We start from the raw sequence: 24,236 nt of genomic DNA on the forward strand, positions 1-24,236 counted from the left end.
AGGCCACAGATCCTGATGGCAGATAGATGACAGAGCAGTGAAGGAAACATAACATATCTAATTGCATGGGGAAAGGTGTGGGGGAATCCCACCCAACCCCACAAAAATACACTTATTGTTATTGTAGAGGCTGCGCTGACAGTCCAAGAAAAGGACTAGTTGGAACATACATTACTTCTTTCCCCAAAAGTTTTTGCAGGAAAACCACATACCTTGACTTTGACAAGTCTTTTTGCTGTCTTGATCTTGGCTTCACAGAAGGCTCCTCGATACTTAGCGCTCACATCAGTGCCCACTGTGAGATAGGGAGGCTCATCAATGGCCTGGAACAGAAAGGAAAACAACTGTTTTTTAATTGCTGGCCACTGGCAATGCAGCTATCATCGTCACGCTAGCTTTTGTGGACAGTGTTACAAAACAGCTCCATAAAACTTCACCTGACAGCATATGTGTATCCCAGCACTAGAAACACAAGAGCGCAGCACTAAACTCATGCAACGGCTACCATAAATATCATCATCTGACACCACGGCTGTCTGCAACAAGTCACCGCATAAACCTCCAACCTCTGCAGCACCAGGGGTGCAGCAGCCAGTCAGCCCTGCTCTGATGGTGAAGGCCAACCAAGCATTTCCACCTTCTCCTGCAATTGCCTCAAGATTTGAGGCATCTCTTGAAGACTGTGGCGCTTGTTTTATTTCTCTCATATGCTAATGAAAAATGAACCTGATGTAAAGTAGAACATTTCTGGAGAGACTTTTTTTTTTAATATTAAAACTCTTGCATAAAGTAAATTATATGGATGGATGCTTGCCAGGAGCATGTCCTGAGGGACAGAGTACAGCAGGAGAATGATGATAGAATAAATGCACAACAACAGTGAAGGGCCCAGACAAAGCAATAGGTTCTGCAACGAGCAACAGGAGGAACAGGTAACACCCAAACAGAGAAACAGGAGGAGGGAAATAAATGTTCCAGGGACAGGGGTAGAACAAGAGTCTGATTAGCATGAGTAGGCTCAGGAAGGCTCTGTTCCTTCAGAGGAGGTCCGTTTCCTCTCACCCAACCTCTCGTAGCATCATCTGGGGGAGGAGGTAGAAGAACCACCTCTCTGGATCACTTTGTAGAAGCTGGGTCAGAAGACAGGGTAGATGAGTAACAGCAATGAGCTACATGTCCAAGAGCTGCAGGCCTCCATGCAGCCCCAAATGAGAACAGTGAAGAGAGATCTAGGCCCTTGCTTATGCCCACAGGGTATCTCTGCACCCCTAAAGACTTGGGCACAGCTTACAAGAGACAACTCTGGCACAGCCAGGCTCTCCACAGGAAGAATATGGAGATACCACAGTCCTCTACAGCTCCCCGCACTACTGCTGAGGCTGTGCATGTTCCTAGGTGTTTGCACCCAACAGCAGGTAGCTCCCCTTGGCTGTTTCCAGCTCTGATAGGACACAAGTACAGGCAGGCAAGTAGGCACCTGGATGCTTCAATGTAGGGCTCAAGAACTGTAACTTTTGCAAAACTTGAAATTGAGTGACATGAGCTGCTACAAAGTTAACTCCATACTAATAACATTTTACCTTGACTCTTCAAGTCTAACACTCATTTTCAGGTAATAAAATATATTGCGGAATACTAGAAGATTGTTATCAATATACTCCGTCAAGATCAGAAACATGAATGCTCTAATGAATCCCAGCCCCCCTTCTCCCTCTCCGCATGCATGCTTGACTGCACTAGAGTAGTATATCCATGAACACATATCCATTTCTATTACAGATTTAGTAACAATAAAATTCAACTGAGATTAAGTAGGTAGCTGTTAACAATGCTGAGATTCAGAAATTCATTTCCTTCTTGCTTCTGTAACAGTGCAAATGTAGTACTTGCCTTCAAGGCAAGCTGAAATGCTTTACTTACTCCACTTGGAAGGATGCTGAGACAGGGACTCAGATGGTGATAAACTTGATTTTGCTTAGTGCTCTCAGTAGATCAATTGACTGTTTCACACAACATAAATCTGAACAGTGGCAAACAGTCAGATTCTCCTGCAAAGTTAGTAAAGCTCTAAGAGGGGAGCATCCTCCTGATCTCCCCATTCCTTAGTGAGGAAACTCTTCAACACTACCATGCTGATAATCTTTCATGTCAGTTATCTTCTAAACTTCATAGAAAGATTTTAAGACAGACAGCTCCAAGCACGCTTGTAGCTAGGAATCTCCTACAAACACAGACTGCAAGAGCTGCTTGTGTCAGGACCAGTCTATGCCTCCCAATACAGCCACACAAATGATCTCAAGGATGATCTCGAGAACAGAATCATAATGTTAGGTTTAGCTTATGGAAAATAAGAAATGCCTTTTCTTCACTACTACTGAATCTTAATTAAAAAAATAAAAATAAAGAGAAGTGATATATTTTGAAGCTCCAGTCTTTGACTGTTTGGAAGTCTATGGATAAGGAACAGGCAACTTGCAATTATCAACAAACTTCAAAATAGGATTTCAATTTCGTTTTTATGAAGAGCTTAATCAATACAACTAGCGATTAATTCATCATTATTCTGCCTTACTTTTAAAAGCTTCTTCCAAAAAGAACATTCATGCAAAGAATGAACATCTGCAGGAACTGATCTCTGTTGCTCCCCTAGAAGTTAATTCTGATCCTTGGTCTAAGACTCCCGAAGCTACTTTTACAATGGTTAACTCCTTTCACTGGCATTAGTTAATATTTAGCACTGTAAATAGAGTAATTGTGAGGAATGCCAAGCATATGGACCATTTGCTTAACCTCTGTAGGTACGTTTACTAGAAATACAGTATCGGAGTGGCTTTGACATGAATATTTATACCAGTGAAATACACTTCTTTATTAACCACTATGAATCATTTAGACATTTTAAAGTATCCAATTGCCATCGGAAATCTTTAATGGATGCTCCTAGGAACGTGTTCTGTGATTTTAGCATTCCACTGGAAGCTCTACTAAATGACTTTTCCCCTAAATCACCTAAGTGGGCTTTTCAGAAGATTTCCCTCATTCTGGTTGAGGGTTCCAGCTGAAAATGGGAAACTGAAACAAGCGGCACGCTGTGATGCGTGACAGGGAATATAAACTCAATGTGCAGCCAGCGACGGGCACAGCCTGGCAGCCGTTCCACCTCATCCGTGCTGCCACTTGGCCATCCTCGGGGCGAGCCACTTCTTCTCACGCCGGCAGCCTCCTACCAGGGCCACCCTGAGACCACCTCCATCAGGGGATGGCGCAGAGGCTCGGCTCGGCCCCAGCAGCATCCCGGGCATCCCGGAGCCGCCGAGGGGCCGGCAGGAGGCGGCTTGCAGAGCGGCGCCGAGAGGAGGGGCCGGCGCCAAGAAGCTGCCAGAAGTTTCTGGCGGCCCGCGGCGGGTGGCCGGGGGCTCGCTGCTGCGCTCGGCCCGGCCCCGTGAGGCGGCCCCGGGGAGGGCTCCCGGCTCGGGGGGTGGGCGGGTACCCAGCCTCCTGCAGAGCAATTCCCAATAAAATTCTGGCTGTCAGCCGTTCAAGTGCCGGCTCCGTGCTTTTACCTACCCCTCGAGGCTGTTCCAGGGCTGCGTTGGACGTTTTGGTGTTTTCCGTCTACGTGGGATGAAATCATCCCCACACCTCCTTCAGCCGTGCTGTGTGACTGCGCTGCAATTCCTCCGTGAGGTCTGGCAGGCCATGCAGCAGCCGATAAAGCTGCTTTACATTGTCCTCTAAGTGCTTCTAATACACCGTGCGCGAATGCATTATTTCTATCGCCTAATCTGTATTCCTCTGCACTGCACACAGGATGTTCCAAGCAAACCACATGAAAACAAGATTAAGCATTCAATCTAGAAACACAGCCGACACGCTCGGGAGGAAAGCCTGCAGGACTGCTTGCAGATTAATATGCCAAGAGAAAGCTGGGCCTCTACCTTCCCCCTTTGTCTCTCTGACAGACAAAGTTTGCAAAAAGCCAGGATTGCATCTTGGGTTAAACACTCAAAAGGCAGGGTCTGGCCAATTCACCGAGCTCCCACATCAGGAAACGAATGAAACATTTTCAAGAAAGTAAAAAACCACAAACTACTCAAAAGTAATGACTGGTTTTAGCTTTCAACTGGAAATCTAACATGTTTGTTTTTGATGACCAAGGTTTACAGAAAGCCTGTTGAAGATTCTAGGCCTTCTCCCCTGCCAGGAACCCAAATTAATTCCTTAGTAAAAACAAAAAAAAAAAAACACACTTTTTTTCTCTCCTTGTTCATATTAAGCAATAGAAACAGTGGAAATACTTTTTTCTACCAAGTTGTCTCTCACGGTGTACCTGCCCTAATTGCGGAGCGCAGCACCCCGTTAGCCAGCATCACACACATTACCGTTTCAGTTCCCGTCAACCACAGCCCCCCCAAGCAGCATTACCAACCAAACAGTAATACCCCGCTACTTCAGAGCGAAATCCAGCCAGATCCTTAAAGCTTCTCATGAATGGCCAGAGCTTCACGTGGCTGCTGACAAACCCCTGTTCCGTCCTGCAGAATTAGCAGCACCCTCAAGCCAGTCCAACAAGGGGTCAGAAACCCCATTTGGGGGGGAAACAAGGGTAAATCCAGCATCACACGGACGATTTTTGAAGATACATTTTAATGGAAAAAGGGAAAAAAAACACAAACCATTAAAACACTTTCTCCCCACTTACTAAGGTATTTCACTAAAGATTATTGCTATTATTTGCTTAAATATTTTCAAACTGCCTTAAGTTCCACCCCGTAGCATAGACCTGCCCACACACTGCAGAATCAGGCTCTTAAGTAACCAAATTCCTGGAGTGTGAGCAAAAAGTTGCATTCTTAATTACAAACTCAACCTGTTGTGGTTGGAAGGACAGTCAACTTCATCACAGCAGCCACCCAGGAAAACCCTATTACTGTGCCACATTTAACATACTCAATTTGGCAGATAACCTAAGTTGATTTCAAATACATTCCTCCTCTCCTCAGAGCAACACATTTCTGAAAAATTCTAAAAAGCTTTCCATAAAAACCTGTTACTGAGGCACGTAACTGCTCAGCGAGGAATGCAACATCTAAAAAAAAAAAAAAGACTGAAGCCAAGGAGACTAAAAAAAAAAAAAGCACTGCAACAGGAAGCAGGATTAATTTTTCTGGAAACTTGCAAGCTACAGCACAGAATGAAGGGCAGTGCTGTTCTTTTACATGGAAAGGCTATTACGTGAAAGCACAAGGGGAAGACAGGGTTTTAGGCAAATTTACTTCTGGCTGACGGATTTCAGCTTCATTTTTTTTGTTGTTTTGTTGCTGCTGTACAGCTCTAAGAAAGACCAAACTAGGAATTATGAGGTTTATGAAAAAAACTACTCAATGCTATCAATGTCTTACTGGCAAATCAAAATTAGGATAGGAACATCAAGATCAAACTGAACGCTTCTCAATTCAAAGGAGAGGAGCAGAGAGGCTTTTTGTAGAGAAACCCGTTTCAATTGAAAATCTACAGGAAGTTTCAAATAACACCTCACCAGTCTCATAAGCAGACATCACACAACTGTGGCAGACAGTTTTTTTCATATTTTTATTTACTAAGGTGGAAGTTAACGGAAGCTAGTGGCCAGATGTCTAGAAGTTATAAACCAACTTCTCATAGCTTTAGTTTTCTTTCCAAGTGCAAAGGGGAGATTTCCTTTATTTCCAAGTATCCAGTTACATTAGTTCCACATCTAACTTAGTCGCAATTCTCAAAGACTTGAAAAGACACAAAAGCTGATTTTCTTCTCCAAATCAAAATGAGCTATGCAGAAAAGATTTACAAATACTAAGATCATGAAGGGCCAAGAGACCCAAACCAAGAGGTTCAATCCAGTAACAGGCAATATTCCTTTTGTAAAATATTTGTCTTAAATGCAAAATGAGTATTCTGTATTGATTTGTGTAAAGTTAGATTTCTATGGAACTAATAACCCTATTACCTTTTTTAAACTCTGCTAAACTGATATAGAATTGTACAAGTAACTCAACACAGAAAATGAAAAATATTTCAAAGAAAAGGATTCAAAAATCATCTATCCTAATTATACCCAAAGAGCAACTACATTCTCCATCCAGAAATTTAATGAGTAGTGTCATTTCCAAACACAAACTTTAAATTCTCATTTTATTCTAAACAGCAATTCCATAAAGATGACTATGCCTAAAAAAAAAAAAAAGAAAGAATTGAATTCTGATTCTGTTTCCAACTTGCCCACAGACTTCCTCCACATCCATGCAACCCAGCAGGTACATACCAGCTTTCCAGTCTGCAAAATGTGGCTCATGCATATCTTACCCAAAGGGGAGTAGGGATTTGATGTTTATACAGTACTTTGAGACATTAGAATGGAAATCTGTATTCATTTTTTCCCCATCAGTATAGCATATCACTCTATAAGAACGTTTTATTTAATCAAATACTCCAGATCCAATTGTACTCTCCAAAAACTAATCCCACTTCTTTTAAATTCCTCATGTAGGTCTCTTCTCTTGCTCTGCATTGCCAAAAGACCACATGAAGGAAAGACATTTTGAGTGTCTGCTCCCACTGTTTATCCTGCTGAATCTAAAATCTTTTTTCAAGTCAATCATCGCCATAGCTACCAGATCGCAATTCTCTGTAAGGTTTAACTAAATATTCAAACTACTTAGCATTAGAGTGCAGTGCTGCAAATGGTGCAGCTTCACTAATTTTGGTCCGACATGCTTTTTTACAACTTCTGTATGTCCCAAGTGAAGTCTGAGTGTTGTTTCTCCATATGTAAAGATGAAAAAAGTCATAACCAACTTCTAAAAGGAAGTTCTCAAAAGAAGACTTCTCTTTTAGTCACTGATACTTCAATGACTGTTCTGATTTCATGTTTTAGCGCAAGAATCAAAAGGTATTCAAATATGATAAATTTCAGGAAATACATAAATATTACATGTTTGTTATTAGATGGTAAAATAATTTAGTAATAACGTAGCCCTTGATATATGTTTTACATTTGAATATAAGTAAGTCAATCACTTTCTTGACAAACACTCTTTTTTCCAACTAAGAGTTAAAAGCTTCAGATAATGCTTAGGAGATTTACATTATTAGATCTGGGTAACTTGCCTCAGTTTTAAAAGCATGCCACAAATCTGTCTAGAAATGCTGCTTAAAGTGCGGAAAACTTGGGATGTTTCAAAGGACTGAAAAGAAGAGAAGCTAATGATATGCTTGTGTTCCAAATCGACTGGAACAAAGACTTGATAGTTTAATCAAACAAACTAGTCCAGGTTGTTCCCAAGCAACATAATGAAGCGACTAATATAGAACTACGTGGAGCCTGAAAAAATCAACAGTCAATAAAATCAATTAAAAACACACTATTTCTAAAACAATTTGATAATTCTTTGGCAATGTTTCTAGTTCCAATCAAAGACAATTTAATTATTGTTTTCTTTTTAATAAGTTAGTTCTTAAAAATTCAGTGCAACAGTATACAAAACAGTGAAATCTATAAGGGTGGAAGGAATAATTTGTATTCTACAGCAAACCCATCTCAGATAACAAAAATGCTGTCATTTTGGTTGAGAGAAAAGATGACAATGCTTTCCGATAAAATAATAATGAATCTGATGGCAGGAACAGGAATGGCAAACAGAAATTAAAATCAGATCCTTATCTAAGAATGTTGCTTCCTCCCCAACCCCCCACTGAAACTGTACTATATTAAGTATCTGTTTATTATCATTTACTTCTGAAATATTTTGTTGCCCAAAACTTTGCACAAATTCATACCAAGTTGAAAAACAGAGCCTTAAAAAAGAAAAAAAAGGCCATAAACCATGGCTGCCTTTTCTTCAAACACAAAAGAAAATGTCTTGCCTTGGTTTATTTCCACGCTTAGAACAATTCTTCCTAAACTAATCATTGGCAAGGAGGGGGGCTGGGGAGAGGATAAGGGGATTTATTTTTATTCATAGATTAGAACAGAAAGGCAAAGTTGAAGGAATGACATGTACTAATTCAAATTTCTAGAACATTGATCCAAGTCAAGGCACTAACTACAGCTGTGGTTTCCTTAGATTTGTAATGTTTGAAGATATTTTGATAAAATTATGTTCTGAAATCCTATGCATTTATTTTAAGATGCTATTCTATACTTACATGAAACGCAGCTTGTACAGATCATGACTGTAGCTGATCTGCAAAGCAGTATAAAGCATTTTTTCTTAATATCACACTAAAAAGTAAAACTGTCAAGAATTACACATTACTTAGGTGAAAATTCACATGTAGCATTTCAATTTTGGTGTTGCCATTCTTGCTAACTAGGAGGATGTCAAACAAGTATCAGAAGTAGTGTCAAAGCTACATGCAACTGTCAACCAACGCGAAACTAAAAATATAAATAGGAAACAAAGTGAAGATATGGCACATCTTTCCTACTGATTAATCAATCAGTCCTAAAGACTATCTGGTAAGTTACAGATCCACAAATGGAAGCTATGCACAAATGCAAACCTGCGATCAACAGAAAACGTGTCTGTAGCAGATACCACCATGCTTTTGGTACATTCTGGTGTGCAGTTGGCTAATACCATACAGCAACACAAGAAATTATAGGGGGGATGTTCATGTTCCCTCAACTGCCGCCTTGTCAGCTGATGTCAAACTGCCAGCCAGGGACAGGACATTCAGGAACAAAACGAGTTGAAAAAATACCTACAGTGAGACTACAATAACTTAATCTAACCAATTTATTGGAGACTAAATTCAGACAGATGAGATCCTTGGTAACAAGAAACAAACTTAATTACACATAAAAGGTTATCAAGGCCATTCCTCTTGGCAGGATAATTTTAACTGTATTATTCATAACAGATGTCTGTCAAATCTATTCTTAAACTCAGGAGTGAATATTCCATACTCTCTGTAGGCTGTATATTCCACTGCTTATTATTTCCGTAATATCAGCTACATTCTCTCTGCCACCCTTATTTTTTTTTCTTATCAATACTGCATATGGAGGCCAGCGTGCTTCTGCTTTCTTTGCAGTTTTCATATTTAAAGATACACCTCCTTAGAGTAATCTGATCTCCAAAAGGAAAAAAAAGTTCTTGTGTACAATTTCATTAGGAGCTGCATTTTTTAGGCACCCAGTATTTCTAACTGCTTTCCTCTGAAGCCTGTTTAAATTAGCTCCCATCTTACCTCAAGTCCTGTGCTCAAAACCAGATGCAGTGTTCCAGGTACGGCCTAACTGAAAGCAAGAGAAGCTAGCAGGCTATTTTGCACAGTTTGCAAACGGTATTTTTACTTTCCAGCATGACATTTGCCTTTTTGGCAAGGCTGTGGTATTGCCTCACATTCCATTTATTTTTGGCTATTGTCTTCCCCAGAACTACCCCCGAGGGGAGGAGGAAAGAGGATGCAGCACGTTCCATTTTCAATAGCAGCGAACTGTTAATGTGGCACGTACCGTGCCATGCAACTCCAGCAACTGTGCTGATTTGACGGCTCCCCAGCCGTGCCTGTTGGCTGTCTTCAACCCCAGACACTAAGACCTTAGGCTAAAAGGTGACTAGTGCAAAGGTCTGGACTCTATACCCCCAGGACCTTGGCTTGCTCAATGTAGCACACAGTTTGTTCCTGCACTGGATTTGGAGTGCAGCAAACCCTGGGCGCAGTCACCTTGAAGGAAACGGGATGCCCAAAGGAGTCATGAGTGCTTGCAGATGGGTCTTGTGCTAAGCACCCGAAAGGTGCTTGCTGCTTCATGCAGTCCTGTACCTGGCCAGTCATCTTTCTGCCCACGTTCACAGTAACAGAGGAGGCTTCTGCAGAGCCCTGCCTCTTACTTCGAAGCATCAAACAGCCACGTGTTATCCAGCTACAGTCCTTCACCAAATTCAGCCTGTAGTGCCTGGCCACTCTTTCATGGCGCAGAGAGAAGCGACACTGGAAGGTTCTTTAATCTTGCAGTCTGGAGCATTATGAAATCCCATGGCTGCAGGATGAACAGGGCTTTTAGGTTTAAAAGAGGAAGTTAATCATTTGTGTAGCTAGGTACTTGAAGAGATCGTAAGGGATGAAATAAAGACTTAAAGCCTTGAAGACACAGAATAAAGTCTTACTAAATATATGCTGAAAGAATGCAAAAGTGAAGCTCAAATTAGTAGTTCAGACTACACCTAATCTGGCTATAGTTATTGACAGTCAAATTCTGACTCATCAAAAAACTCCTATAATTAAGACATTGTGATAAAGGCAGCTACAGAACAGGAAGGGCTTCTGAAGTGTTCTCTGTGCTTTTAAAGACTGTGTAATTTACACTACGTACGAAATAGCCAATCAAAGAGATCAGGAAAAACCATTCTATCCTTCTCTAGCAAAAAGAAATACCAGCTTTACCACTTCTGATACGTGCTGATGTGTATCAAAACTCATCCTTCCTCCCCCGGGCACTTGTGTGATGTCTCAGACAGACAGGAAGCATGCACATGGTTTCATCTGTTTAGAGCTCAACTTACTTATCACAATACTAATTTTAAAAATACACTATACACAACTCTGCTGAGCAGCAATCTGTTCGCTTCTTCAGTTTTAAAAGCTGAGTGAGCTGTTGCAGTCAGTCCCCACTTCCTCTCAACAAATTAACTAGGCCAAAGCTGGCTGCCTTGTCCTCGCATTCATTGGTCTGAAATCCTGCAATCTTGTGGCTATTACAGCTGTGGTTTCTTAGCCTCGAAGGCATCCCATTATAATGGATTAGAATTTCATAATGCATTCTCCTTAATACTTACCCAAAAAAGTGGTAACATAGCTTGTACTTAATACAGTTACTTAGTAGATTTCTGAAATGGCAATATTCATAATGCTTTATCTGTTAAAAGCACAGAATAGGCCCTTTAGTTAAACTCGGGAGAGAAGAGAAATGGGGGCTATTACAGAAAAAGGAATCTGATTTTAAGTGAGAAATAACTAACATACACAGTTGCTGCTGTATTTACAACCCGAAGTACACAACTACCTGCATAAGAAGCGAAATATGATTTTCTCTCCTGTAGAACTGTATGAGCTGACAAAATAAATAGCAAGTAAAGCATCACAACAGTCCTGAATGTCACAGAACTGATAGGAACTTTCTGAAAACTTAAAGGGTTTTGTGCCAGTTCTGTCCTTATAAAGGATGTGGCTTCTTCATGCTAGAAATCGAATAGAACAGAACTGCTCTGAAAGCAAGCTATGTTCATTCTCTTGCTTCTTCCTGCTAAATGGACCATCATCAGGATGAAGTTGTGGTCATTACACGAAGTCAGAAAACCAGCTTTGTAAAACCAAGTCAGTCCTTTATTCCTAAAGTCACAAAGGCAAGGATAAATTTTAAGATCTCCGTCTACCTGAGGAGGAATGGGGAAAAAAAAGTAACCATCAAAACCAAAATGTTTTTAAGCATTCAAAGTTGATGACAGGAATTACCTACTGCCAAGAGTAGTTCTTGTAGTAGTTCATACAAAATTTGAGGAGTACAAAATGACCAGCAACCCAGAAGATACGATAGCGACTTGTTGCCATTACTTTTGCTAAGCTACAGTTTTCTACCACTCTATTGAGTTGAATCATTGCACTCCAGATTTATTTTTTTCCCCTAGAAAAATTAAATGTCTTTTTCTTCATTCACCTAGTGGCTTCAGACATGTACCACATGACTTGATTTTTTATTCTAGATAACTAGATAATCAAGCTACCGAACTCTTCCTCAGATAATTCCACTAAACTAGTTTTCATTCCTCTGTGCAAGTCAGAGATTTGGGCATCTACAAACAGCTTTCAGTCCAACATCTCCACTGAACTCCTGAAGTGGCTTTAAACTGTCTGAAAGCACTTCAGTACTGGAGTACATGCAAGGTCAAACCTAAGTTTGTATTCAAAGTCTAATCTACTTGGATAGCACTCAAAAAAACAGTTTATGTTAAATTTTACATCCATTGCACACTATTTGCAAACAAAGCAGGTATTAGCTTTTCCAGTGAAACATTTTTTCAGATGAAAAATATCGATCCAACTGGGCAGTCTGTGGGAACAGACTGAGTGCTGATTCTTTTATATATATGTATGTATGTATATGTATATATGTGTGTGTATATATATATAAAATATGGAACTAGCAAGTACCATTATCACCATATTATAAAACCAAACAAAATATTTTTTAATAATCTGTTTTTGTAAAATAAGAAGTCCAAAATAAACTGAGAACTGATTTCAAAATTAATTTTTTTTTTAAATTAGATTTTCCCACAACATAGGAACTTGACTAAATTCAGCTTACAAACAGGATCAGTCGTGTCAAAACTAACATCTGACATGCGGGGGTATGAAGTTTAATGATTGGACTACAGAGCACTAACAAGACCAGCGTTGAGACAATCTTTAAGACATTTAAGAAGCAGAGACTTACAAAAGACCAAGAAAACTCTCCAGAACCATACCACTGGACAAGCATCTAAACACGTCACCGCCTTGCACAGGGAAGGATAAAGCTTACTTGCACTGAGTTTTAACAGCCACAGCAGCCACCAAAGCGTGCTGGATCCAGAAAGCCTTGGTTTCAGCTTACCTCCATAATGACAAAGAGATCAAAATTGGAGAAAATATATTCCTTTGGTTGTCTCCTGGGCTCTGCAGGGATCTAGCCCAGGGAGCCCACAAGCCCTGTATGACCCAGCACACACACTCCCAGACATGCTAAAGTCACAGGAACACGCTTCCTCTCTCCCCTTCAGAGAGGTAGCCCATGCCTGACACTGATATAAAAAAAAAAAAAAAAAGAAAACAAACTGAAGAAAGATTAAGTATCACTACAAATAATCCAATCCATCACAGTTCCTGCACCCAGTTTTTTCCAGAGAGTTCAGACTTGGTGGAGGTATATTTAGTTAAGTCCCCATTTCAGACTATATAACACCAAAAGTGGCACAAAGACATCTTAACTACAGGAAAAAGTTACTCTCTCCACCAGCTTAAATTTTGCTTCCTTTTCTCCCTCCAAACAGTTGGTTTGCATCTAAGACAAAGCACAAGGCCAACCAGACACATGCCGTGGTACCTGAAGATGCACTTGAGGACACTCGAACCAGTCTCTGCTTGGCTTTCCACTGAGCAGCTCTGCAGAACTGCCCTCAAATTTCCTCCCTGGCTCCAGCAGATCTGGCAGACACAGCCCAGTCTTCTCTTCCAGCTCGGCACCAGCAATAACTTTTAAGAATTACAGTTTGCAGAACAGCCAAATTCAAGTATTTTTCCATTTACTTTGGAAGATCTCTGAATTCAACTAGATATACCCTGATCTGTAAGCTTTTCCTTAAGTTTCAGTGTAACTGAATCCTCATTTGGAACATTTTGAGGGATCCTCACTGCTGAGCTAGCCCCTACTCAGCAACCTGTTCTGCTTTAGTATCCAGAGGGAAAAGTTACCCAAGAGCTAAAAAAGAGCATCTCATTTGGGTAAACAACTAATACACACAAAAAGAGCATAATAGTTTGGCTTAGAAATATTTCACTCTTATATTTGGCTTTTCTGGAATTCCCTTTGCCACAATTGGACGTTTGAAGCCATTAACAGAGTGAAACTGGGATGAAATTCAAAGGCAAATAAGCCAACAAAATAAACCTTTTAAATAACTGCAGATAATGGCTGATTTTCTAGACACTAAAATACATACCTTTTGGGGGAAGTATATAAACAAACAGCACCCTGACCGCTATTACTTTTGCGGTGCAAGTTTTGGCACGTGGATATTAAAAGCATTATTCTTTACAGGTGTATCTGTACCACAAGCTTTGCAAGCTCAGGACAGCAATCCTTCCCCCATCCCAAAGTGAAGACTTCACCAGCCATTTTCCCCAAAACACGTATATTTTCACATCCCATTAACACGCAGGATCCTTGGATCCGTCAGAAACAGGACATGAGAGACTGTGCAAGCAACAAAACGGCTGCTCCTTCTTCCCCTAATTCTAGCTGGGGGGAAAACATTCACATCACTAGACAATTGCACGCCTATGGCATACTCCTGCTGTCCAAACAAGCACTGCTTCAGTTATTTCTGTCCCAGGTTCAGTACATTGCTATAAGACCTTAAATTTCAGAAATGCTTTTTCAATAGAAAGATTTCCACAGATCTCCAGAGCTTGTGGTGTAACGCATGCTGCAGAAGCCTTCCTCCAATATTTTAACTAATGATTCCAGGTATTCCGTGTGGTACATTCCAGATTTATTTTTCAGTGTCTTCTGCAGACCATTCTTTCCTATGTTGTTTTTTTTTTTCCCTTCTACACTGAAAAAACATTGATTTTTCTCTCCAAGCTTCCTATAAAGAGGGTTATTTTTCTGATAAACGATTATTTCATTTAAAATCACGTTAGTTAAGACACTAACAGCATACACTATCAGCATGCACTAACCACACATACAGAAAACATCAGTAGTACTTTAAGCTTAGTACCGCAGAGATCGCATCCATCTTTTTACAACATTTGGAGAATGTTCTACCCCACCTGAACTGCCTGTGAGCCCTGCTACAATGCAAGTACGTGCATCTATAAGGAAGATATTACATCTTTCAAAACAGTCAAATGATTCCTCAGCTTCCTCTCTGAGCAACAAAGAGGAGGGGAAGAAAACACACAGTGATTTCAGGTACCTATAATTCTGTATGCAGACAAAAGGGAAAAGTAAATACATGCACTTAAATGCATTTACAAAAGGATAGTTGCATTAGGCAAAGGTTTTTCTAACTTTTCTATGTACTGATTTTGATCCCAAATTCTAAGAGAGCTAGAGGCTCCTGAATAGCTAACAGACCTAGCTAGATCTTCGCAGATCAGAACAGATCTTCACAGATCTTCAGCAAGACACCAGGCACCCACAGATGACTGGTTGAAAACCACTGCTTTAAGACCCTCAGAAGACAGCTTTCAGAGCTAGGCAAAAGCAGGGTTGAAGAGAAGTGAAATCTGAGCATACTACACACGTACTTGCACTGTTCAGAAGTGCCCAAGCAGCACTGACACATCCAAATCAAGTTTAGCCTGCTGCTCCTAAAAAATGGTTGGGTGAGCTCCCGGTCAGCGGATCAGTTAAGAGCACAGCTCTGTACATACATAACCAGCTCTCTGAGCCTGGAAGAACAAAGAATTATTTTCTGTTAGGTCTATTGGTGTTGTGTTTGTTTTTGTTTTTTTTTTTTAAACCAGCATTTATTGAGCCACTGTTGGCATATTCACAGCCTTGCAGAATATGGATGTGTCAACTCATCTGGGCACGCGAAGTAGGGGCAGCATGAAAATTAGTAAAGTACTTTACCTAAAAAAAAAAAAATGGGGCAAGTTATAACCCCTGCTGAGCTTGTACTCCGACAGCTAGGCCATTTCCACATCACACAGGCATCTCTGCACAACACTGCAAATGTCCCAAGAGAAGGAACAAGTGAACCTGAAGTTATCCCCAAAGAAATCCCAGTGCCTCCTCACAGCACAAAGCAACCCATAATTCAGATCAACTTCTGACTCAGCTACTGTGGGTGACGTTCAAGCAGCCTTGCTGTGGCAGAATATTCTACTGAGCAAACTGTTTTCACTAGCACAGTATTTTGCCAGAAAAGTACGGACAATTATTTTTTACAGTGCAATTTTCTTTCAGAAGGTTCAGAAGGATGGTTCCTCATCTGTTAAGTAAGTTTTAACTCAACCCATTATTTATTTATTTTCATGCAATTGAAGAAAACGAACTCTATGAACACTGAAAGAGAGCAGAGGAGGAAGGAAAAAAATAAAAATAACCTCCAACAGATGAACTCCTCCAAATGAATCAAATTATTTGTATTTCAAACTTCCCTTCCTATGTGAGTCTAAAGAAAGACTAAAAAATACCTCAAATCTAACTTTTGCATTCCTCTCCCCAGTTTGTAGCCTCCTTAATAGATACTATATCCTTTGCTTCTTAAAGGGTTGTCCTGGCATGCTCTCGAGGCACAGACCTCCTCAACACCACCAATTCCAACAGCCAGACGAGCAAAGACTAAAACATTTATCCACATGTCTCAGTAATGCTTGTTCCACCAGTGGTCAGTTGTGTGATCACCCAGCTGAAACAAGAACTACCCAGGGACCTATCCACAGCCTTGCATTCAGCACACGCTTCCTACAGCTCTTTAAATGCACTAATTATAATGGGATGAGAATTTATTTCCGCATCCATGTCAGTTCAGAGTGAAGCAAGTTGATTTTGAGTCTCAAAAACTGAACACATCCTACATGCATTTCAGGCAATCTGGACAAAACACTGGCTCAAACCTTCCACGGAGGCTATAACCTGTATCAGTACCAGTGGTTCTTATCTTAAGAAAAAAAAAAAAAAGTGGTAAATTTGGTAAGTACAAGAGTCTTCTACTGGAAAATCAAATTCAGATCCATCTGCCAAGGTCTGTGGTATGGCTTCAGGAAGTACAAAGCCATACAAGTTACCTGCACATCCCGCTCCACCTGCACCAATAGAAATAAATGTCAAGGCCGTGTCTTTCTTCAGAAGAAATATGTAACTCAGTGCAATTTTACGTGGGTAACGGGATATAACTAAAATATTAACCACCCCACAACAGCATTTGTCTTCCAGACAGAGGAAGTTCTCCATCTAAATGCAAGGAGTTCAGTATTCACGCTTTGGGCTTGTGAGAGGAGGCTGGGGGTTTTAAAAAGAAACTAGATCTAACCAACAAAGCAATATCCAAATCAGAGGTGCAAGCTTTTCCAGTCCAACTAACTCCTACTACTTGAAAATCCTTTCAAGAACTTTCCATCGGTGAAATACCTGTAGCAAACCAAGAACGCATACATTAAAAGTAACACAGACACTAAAAAAAGAAAAATAATTAACCACTTGAAGGCAAGTTTAAAAAGAGAATTATCAAGTGCTGCATAATTTTGAATAGCTTTAACATCTCTTAGATACAAGTGTGCTACGCAGAAAATAAAAATTCCATCTTGGTGCTGTACAAACAGTGTATGCAAGCAGCTAGCATTCAGCGAGGCTACCTTTCAAAAGCCCATGTGCTAAAGAACACTAAGTGCTTGGTTCATACCTTTTATCTCATTTAATTACCCAGAATGCCAGAGCTTCTTTGGCTACTCATTGCTGCACCTGTTTCCAAAACATCTTCAGCTGGCTGAGCCTGTGACTAATGGCAGCCATTTCCAGGGAGGGGCTATTTAAGGAAAGATCCTGGCTACGATTCCACAAAACTGTCTGACATACCCAGGAACAGAGAGTACTTTTTTTTTTTTTTTTTTTTTTAAGTTGCACAGGTGATATCAGACTATATTCACTGCTTTCAAATGTGCTGAAGCTATTCTGTAAAGCCCAGTTATTTATTAAAGTCTTTAAGCCTCTTATACTAAAACCTTCATTTTTTTTTTAGCCTCTTTTCCAAAAGTAACACTTCGGATTACTGAAGTGAAAGAGAAAAATAGTCTATCCAGGTCTACTGCATCTCAACAATTTTACTGTTGTCCTCTGAATTCAAGGGGAGGCATCCCACCAGGTCCCCGGGCCAACGTGGCTTTCTTGCATTGCCCAGCAGTAAAGCACCCATGTGCCTGCCAAATCCACGGGTTACCCTGTCAGAGACATACCTCAATGAAACTGGTATTAATTACTTTCATGACCAACAACAAGCAGCGGTTGTGTTTTTTTTCCCCAAGCTTAGGAAGATAATGAGTGAGAGAGAAATCCTGAAACACACGGCCCAGAGCCCTGATCTTCCTGCAGTACCGTGGGACTGCTCTGCCCACTCTTGTCTTTGCTTTCGCAGCAGGAGCACTGCACATCACCGCTGCCAGCAGCGGCACACCTGGCTACGAGGTCTGCAGAGGCCCTTCTGAGCCATCGGCACGTGCCCACAGCCTCCTTCGGGTGCTGGGCCGGGAGATGGGTCAGCAGGCACAGCAGCTGCGGGAGGACAAACCGCCAGGTAAAAGGCAAGACGCTGCGCTTCCTGTGAAACCAAGGAGCTGTCTTGTAAACACGGGGCGTTTGCAGATGGCATTCCGGTATTTCAGTATGTGTTGTTTTTTTTTTTTTTTTCTTCCAGAGTTTTATTTTGAACAAGCAGCATGAGGACATATAGATACAGCTAAAGCAGTAGGCAGCAAAGACCTGGAACTATATCCGAAGCCGCGTGGAGTGCAGCACCCAAAGCTTACTGCCTTTTTTTTTTCTCCTGACATTTCTTTCACAAAACAACAAAAACTGATTTGCTTCCTTTGAAATCCAACTGAATAAATACACTGCTCACACATAGAGCAACTCCATCGGTCCAGCTTAAGGATCGTGAAAGATTTTTATGCCGCGTAATAGATGCTATGTTTGATAGTTATTGTCAGGCCGTAATTAAGATTTTATTGCACCACTGCAAATATTCAGTTAAGTGCTGTTGCACAACAAGTTTTTCCAGTCAGAAACAGGTAAGATTGTTCTCTATTTTAATGCAAAACTGTACTTAAAAGTCTACTTACTTCACTGAACTGAAATCAGTGACACTGAAGGGAGACAAACATCTCTGTGTGTGTATATTCCCTAGCAAAAACCAGCCTTCCTCGCATTAAAAGATGACTGACTAGCACCTGAGCTGCTATCTAGGCACTACTAATGCCACATATATTACCAATGGAGAAAAAACATCTTTCCTCAGGGGATATACATGTACCTCTTTTTCATTGATACACTATTATTATGCTGTCATCAAAACAGATTTTTCCTCACTATACGGAATGTAAAGTAACCCATTCAGGTCACTTGCCTCTAAAAACCTGAATCGCCCCACACCAGTAAGTGTATACATAGAAATATATACACTGGTTTGCCCAAGAAAAGTCAACGTATTAAATCAGTAAGAGATTTATTTTAATACCATGCAGTTTGTTTAACAGCAATCCATACATTTTGGCTACCATGAGGCAAAGTAAACCAAAATCAGAATATCAGCTCAACAGCCAAAGAATTATCAACAAATAAAATCTGACTTACTGCAGACAGACATCTAGCATCCACACTAATACTTTCTGGAAATTAATGTTAAATTATTCCAGGGAACATGGTTAAAACAACAGCCCCAACAGCCCATTCCACAATGGATCAAGAATAGACTTCTCACATTCCAGCCCACGTACATAACACTGTCCATCATCAGGCAACATCATCTTTTGTACTCTGTGATTTTTAGGAATGTAAAAGCTGTATTAGTAATCTGTAAGTAAAGCAATGAATCCAAATTTAAATGTCTTCTAACCTGTCCAACATAGCAGAAAATAGGCATGACATTTCCACAGAGAAGACACAAACATCACAAATCTATCCACATCATGTCCTGTAGGTAAATGCACGCAGACTGTCATTATAAAGTTCTGCAAGAACACCTCAGAATGAGTCTGCATCCACAAAATGGAAATTACTTCAAGTGCAATTTTTTTCTCCCTCTCCATCTCTGTTCCAGACAGCAATGTATTGGTACATATCATACTCCAATCTTTATACTATAATGTGGTATTACTTATGCCAATGTACTTCACCATTTTCTTTGATGCCCAGCTAGCACAACAACCTTATGAAGATATAAAAGAGGAAACAAAATTATTGCTGTGTTTTAAAAGCACTTCAATATTTGTGGAAGGAAAAAAAAGAATTATATATTATCTCTTGAGTTTAGAGATTGAATTTGGGCAACATTGGTTTAATATTACAGCATCATCTATCTTCAATAAGCAGCGCAGCAAAACACATATTCCATCAGAAATTCCTGAATTCTGAAATGCAAGTGCAACATCTACTGATTTCCAAAACGTCTCAACCCATTATTATTTCTCACAGAAAGAGAAGTTATATTAATCCAAGTGTCACGGCATTAACAAAGATTAAGATAATGTTCTTTCACTGATACACTCACACAAGATACTGTGAGGTCTATCTTCCACCATTATAAATTAATTTAAAGTATTCTTTGTGACCTGAGAAGCACGTATGCTACATTTATCTTTAAGAAAACAGGAAGCGGACTATTTTAAATATACAAATAAGAGATTTAGCACTAACAGCCTCCTGATGAGAGGATAACTGGAAATCTAAAGGAAAAAAAGATCACCGTGGATCAGGTTGCCCTGCCACAAACTGAAACATTTTTTTCAGATGAGAAGAGAATGTGAAAAACAAACAAGCAAGATCACTCCCTATTATGTTATTTATCACCAGCTGAAAGCTCCTATCGGACACATTTGGACCAGAATTTTTCTGACGTCAGATTACTTTTCGCTGCCCTCAGAAGGACCAGCGTAAACAATGGACAGTTAAGTGTCAGAAGGGTGTCTAAGAGGGAAGGGGGGAAGGATCTGAGACAAAAGCTCAGGGAGAACCTCAGTTCTTCAAAAAATAAAATACTAAATGTCCATATTTTTGCATCAAGTTTCTGGTAATAAGCAGAAGGTGTCATATCCCTTACTTACTCCTACCATCTCCCACTGGCGTAACTCCTGACCATCACTGAGTCTCCACTAACCCACCACAAATATATTGGCCTTCTTAACATTGAAAGAATCAAAACCCTGACTTTCATTCTCTCATCAAAGTAAGACTGGTATAATTTCTCCTCAAATTATTGTTTCTGACTGTTTTTATTTGGAATAAGAGTAGCACAACTTTCCCTCCGCAGGTAAAAATACCTATTGTCAGGATGTATTAACATAGATGCTAGTTACCTGAAGATTGTCACCTTTACAGGATAGGAATTTAATAGTTTTGAATTTTGTTCTGCAGGAAATCATATAAATTATATACCAACTCTTCCTCCAGTTTGGGGGAAAAAAAAACAAACACCACTTTCATTAATGATATTTTTTCCAAGCACTGAGTAAGAACTTTTAATGGAGGAGGGAGAAACAGACATGACAGGGGAAGTAAAGCTTAAGATGGCTTCCTCAAAAAAAAACTTAAAATATTTTCTTTTTCTGTGTCTAATTCTAACTCAAAACCTCCCCATCATCTGAACTTGACATCAAGTGTTTATCATAGCAAAATTAAGTTTTGTTCATCACCTTCAAAGCACATCACCAATTCCATTTAGTCTTTTAAACTCAACACCTTCTAGAAAACATGGACTTTAGCCTCTGGAAAAGCGCACTGTTCGAGCTAGTAAGCAAGCCTAGAGAAACCTCTATGACAATTTCACATATAGACAATTTACAAAACATTTAGCCTTGTGACTACAAACTGGTAACTTGGCAGATGGATGGGGAAGAAGGTGTGTTCACAAGCAGTTTAAGCCACTCCAAATCAGTCTGGGTGCACTTCTGCTTTCCTCTCCCTCCTTCCTCTGTCCAAATGTTAGGGAACAGACAGGCCATGCTGCTGTAGCTGAGGAGTGTATATACTTGATTGTGAATTTCAGTTTGATTCTGTCTACCTCAGGACCACACAAATGGTGCTGGCACAAAGAGAAGCAAGAATCAACAGTCAGGAGTGGAAGAGGAAGACAAGACTGTATTCCTTCACTGACTGTACAAGCTTAATTTGGCAAACTGCTTATGAAAACAAAAACTTCGGGGTAGGTTGTTAGAGGACTAACCAACGGATTCAACAAGGAGAAAAAGCCCAGGCTCGCTCTGCTGCCTGAGAACCCCGAGTGTTATTCACCAGTTAGTCCAGCCGGTGTGATCTGCTCGACAACAGAGGTGTAGAGCGCTGGTACATCTGCGTCACAGTTAGCTTAAATCACGACCGCTGAGCGCTCTCTCTAAAGAGCGTGCTACTCAGGGTGGTCTGCACAAGTCACCACAAAGGCTACGTCATTTGGGAGTTCTGGATGCCTAGAGGTCTCGTAAGAGAAGCCTGAACGGTACTCCCCACGGGGTCAGGGAAACCCACAGCAGGGCTCCGTATGCAGCTGTGGTTAATGTATTCGAAATCGGGAGCCCGCTGGTGCACGGTGGTCGCACGTAACGCAGGCTGGTGGCGTCAGCCCTCGCTCTCCACAGGTAACTCAGCAACACCCTCCACCACCCTGCCTTGACAGTCTCCCAGCTGCCTTTCCAGAGCTTGCCTACAAACACTTCTTGCTAAACAGGTCAAGACTGCTTTACACGCTGGCCTCCAAGCTAAAAAAAAAAAAAAAAAAAGCACACAATACACACAATAGCTCTTTCTTCAATTTCTTCCCTGCTTCAAACTATTATTCAGAAGGAAAATAGCCATCTTGTCAAGGATAGAATATCAAAGTAGCTTGCAGTCTTCTCCATACTGGGATCCCTTGAAAAATCCTCTCATTAACCAATTATATATATATATATGATTTTACATCAAAAACCTATTAAATAATTGTTCTAAGACGTTTTTAATCACTAAATATTTACTTTATGCATAGGGCTAAACAGGTTTCCTCATTTCCCTGGAGGCCTGTTGAAACCTCCTAAAAGTCTTTACAAATCCATTGCACAGGCTAATATCCAGAGAGCAGTAGCAAGCACAGTAACTGGACAGCCCTGGAAGTGCTAAATAGGAAAGGCAGAAGAGAAATATTTTTTACTGAAGCGTATCAACTAAAAAGCAAGCAGCAGTACAAACCCCAGCTCACTAACATTTCCCAGCTGTGACCTGAATCATACTTCAGACAGGAGCAGATCGAGATCCGTACTTACTCAGATTTGTGCACTTTTGTAAAAATAGCTGAAAGGCCAATTATAGTAACTACAACTGCAGAGAAACCACTGCTGCATTTCACAATGGGTTAACCACTTCCAAGTACGTCCAGAACTGATAAACAATCTAGCATTTGGACGGCTCTGTATCACACTAGGGTGCCAAGGAAATTTAGACTCTGTATCTTCCCATAAAATCTACGTTACCTTTTCCAAATGAGATCTCAAATGCTCCGTATTTTTTATTTTTCAGCCTATTATAAAACCATTTATTTCTAAGAAAAGAAAAAAAAATGGTATGTATCTGTAGGATTTGAACAAACAATCATAGCCAGTTTGCAGCAGTGGTATGCATCACGTCCACCTTTCTGGAATTTATCCCTTTTTCAGGTTACATGACCAGTGAAACATTCAGACCAAGTATTTGTATTTGACAGTGCTTGGAAGGCATCATACATCAAAAAGATTGCATTTTGTTTTGAAAGACCTCTCAACTACAACGCAGAATTTCTTGAAAAATACATACCACGTGTATCGCAGCATACTGCTGCACTAGATGTGTACAACACTGAATAAGCGTCCTAAAATGTCTAGCGGAGATCTGCATATTCATTATTCTGTCTGCTAACATTTTTCTTAGACAGCATCCTGATGCAGTAGTTACACTGCTATGCGACTGTTGATCCAAAAACCCTTCACGAAGTTGGAAGACAGTAATACAAGCTAATCAACTTCTCCCATTGCCATAGTTTATTACAACTTTGGTCTTCTCGGTCTAACGGCCTTCTTTCCCACCAGGTAGTCTAATCAACTTTGGAGTCCTTATCAACACATTCAACTACCGAACAGACACACGCTAAACACGCAGATTTGAATTCCAGACTTCCATGTTGTTCAGCCACTGTAAAATATACTAAGATTAGCATTTCAAAAGTGCAAATATCCAATTTCAAAATAGCTTAGATTATTCCAACATGACTTGTAATTGCTTGGTGCAAGTAGTGTTTGCTTTCCTTTCTACATAATTATGCAAGCATGAGGAAGTCAATAACTGCCTCTGATCACTTGTTCAAACTGGAACATCAGGACAGAATTTAAGATCATTTTTCATCGTGCAAAAACAAACGACAGGGGAAAACCACCTCTTCAGACTTACCTGTTTTCCTCCCTCCAACACAAGAACTACTCTAATGGTACTGACTCCTCCCTCTGTAAGTGCCCTTTTCTGAGGAAATTCAAATAGTTAACCAGAAAGTGAAAGGTCATCACCTTCCACGACGAGTTTCCAGCCTGCATAAAAGCAACAGGACTTTCAGCTGACTCACACTCCAAGTTGGAAATTAAAGACTGAAAAATGTACTAGATACATTGCTTTTGCCCTCCCTCTGCCATACTGGCAGAGAACAAGAGCAGCAGTCCGACTGGCTTTAAGTGAAAGTGGTTACAGCATCAGTGTGCAGCAATGATCTCCACGT

At 40.4% G+C, this 24,236-nt stretch overlaps 1 protein-coding gene across 4 annotated transcripts in view; it reads right to left on the reverse strand.

The window, feature by feature from the left end:
- Positions 1–24,236, reverse strand: part of ARID4B (AT-rich interaction domain 4B) — an 86,483-nt gene that overhangs the window by 57,326 nt on the left and 4,921 nt on the right. For all 4 annotated transcript variants that reach the window (XM_068676198.1, XM_068676196.1, XM_068676195.1 and 1 more), the window contains exon 3: positions 213–323. In XM_068676198.1, the coding sequence (XP_068532299.1) occupies positions 213–323 (111 nt within the window). The remainder of the gene's footprint in view (positions 1–212; positions 324–24,236) is intronic.

Source organism: Anas acuta, chromosome 3 (genome assembly GCF_963932015.1).
Source record: "Anas acuta chromosome 3, bAnaAcu1.1, whole genome shotgun sequence".
Classification (NCBI taxonomy): Eukaryota; Metazoa; Chordata; class Aves; order Anseriformes; family Anatidae; genus Anas; species Anas acuta.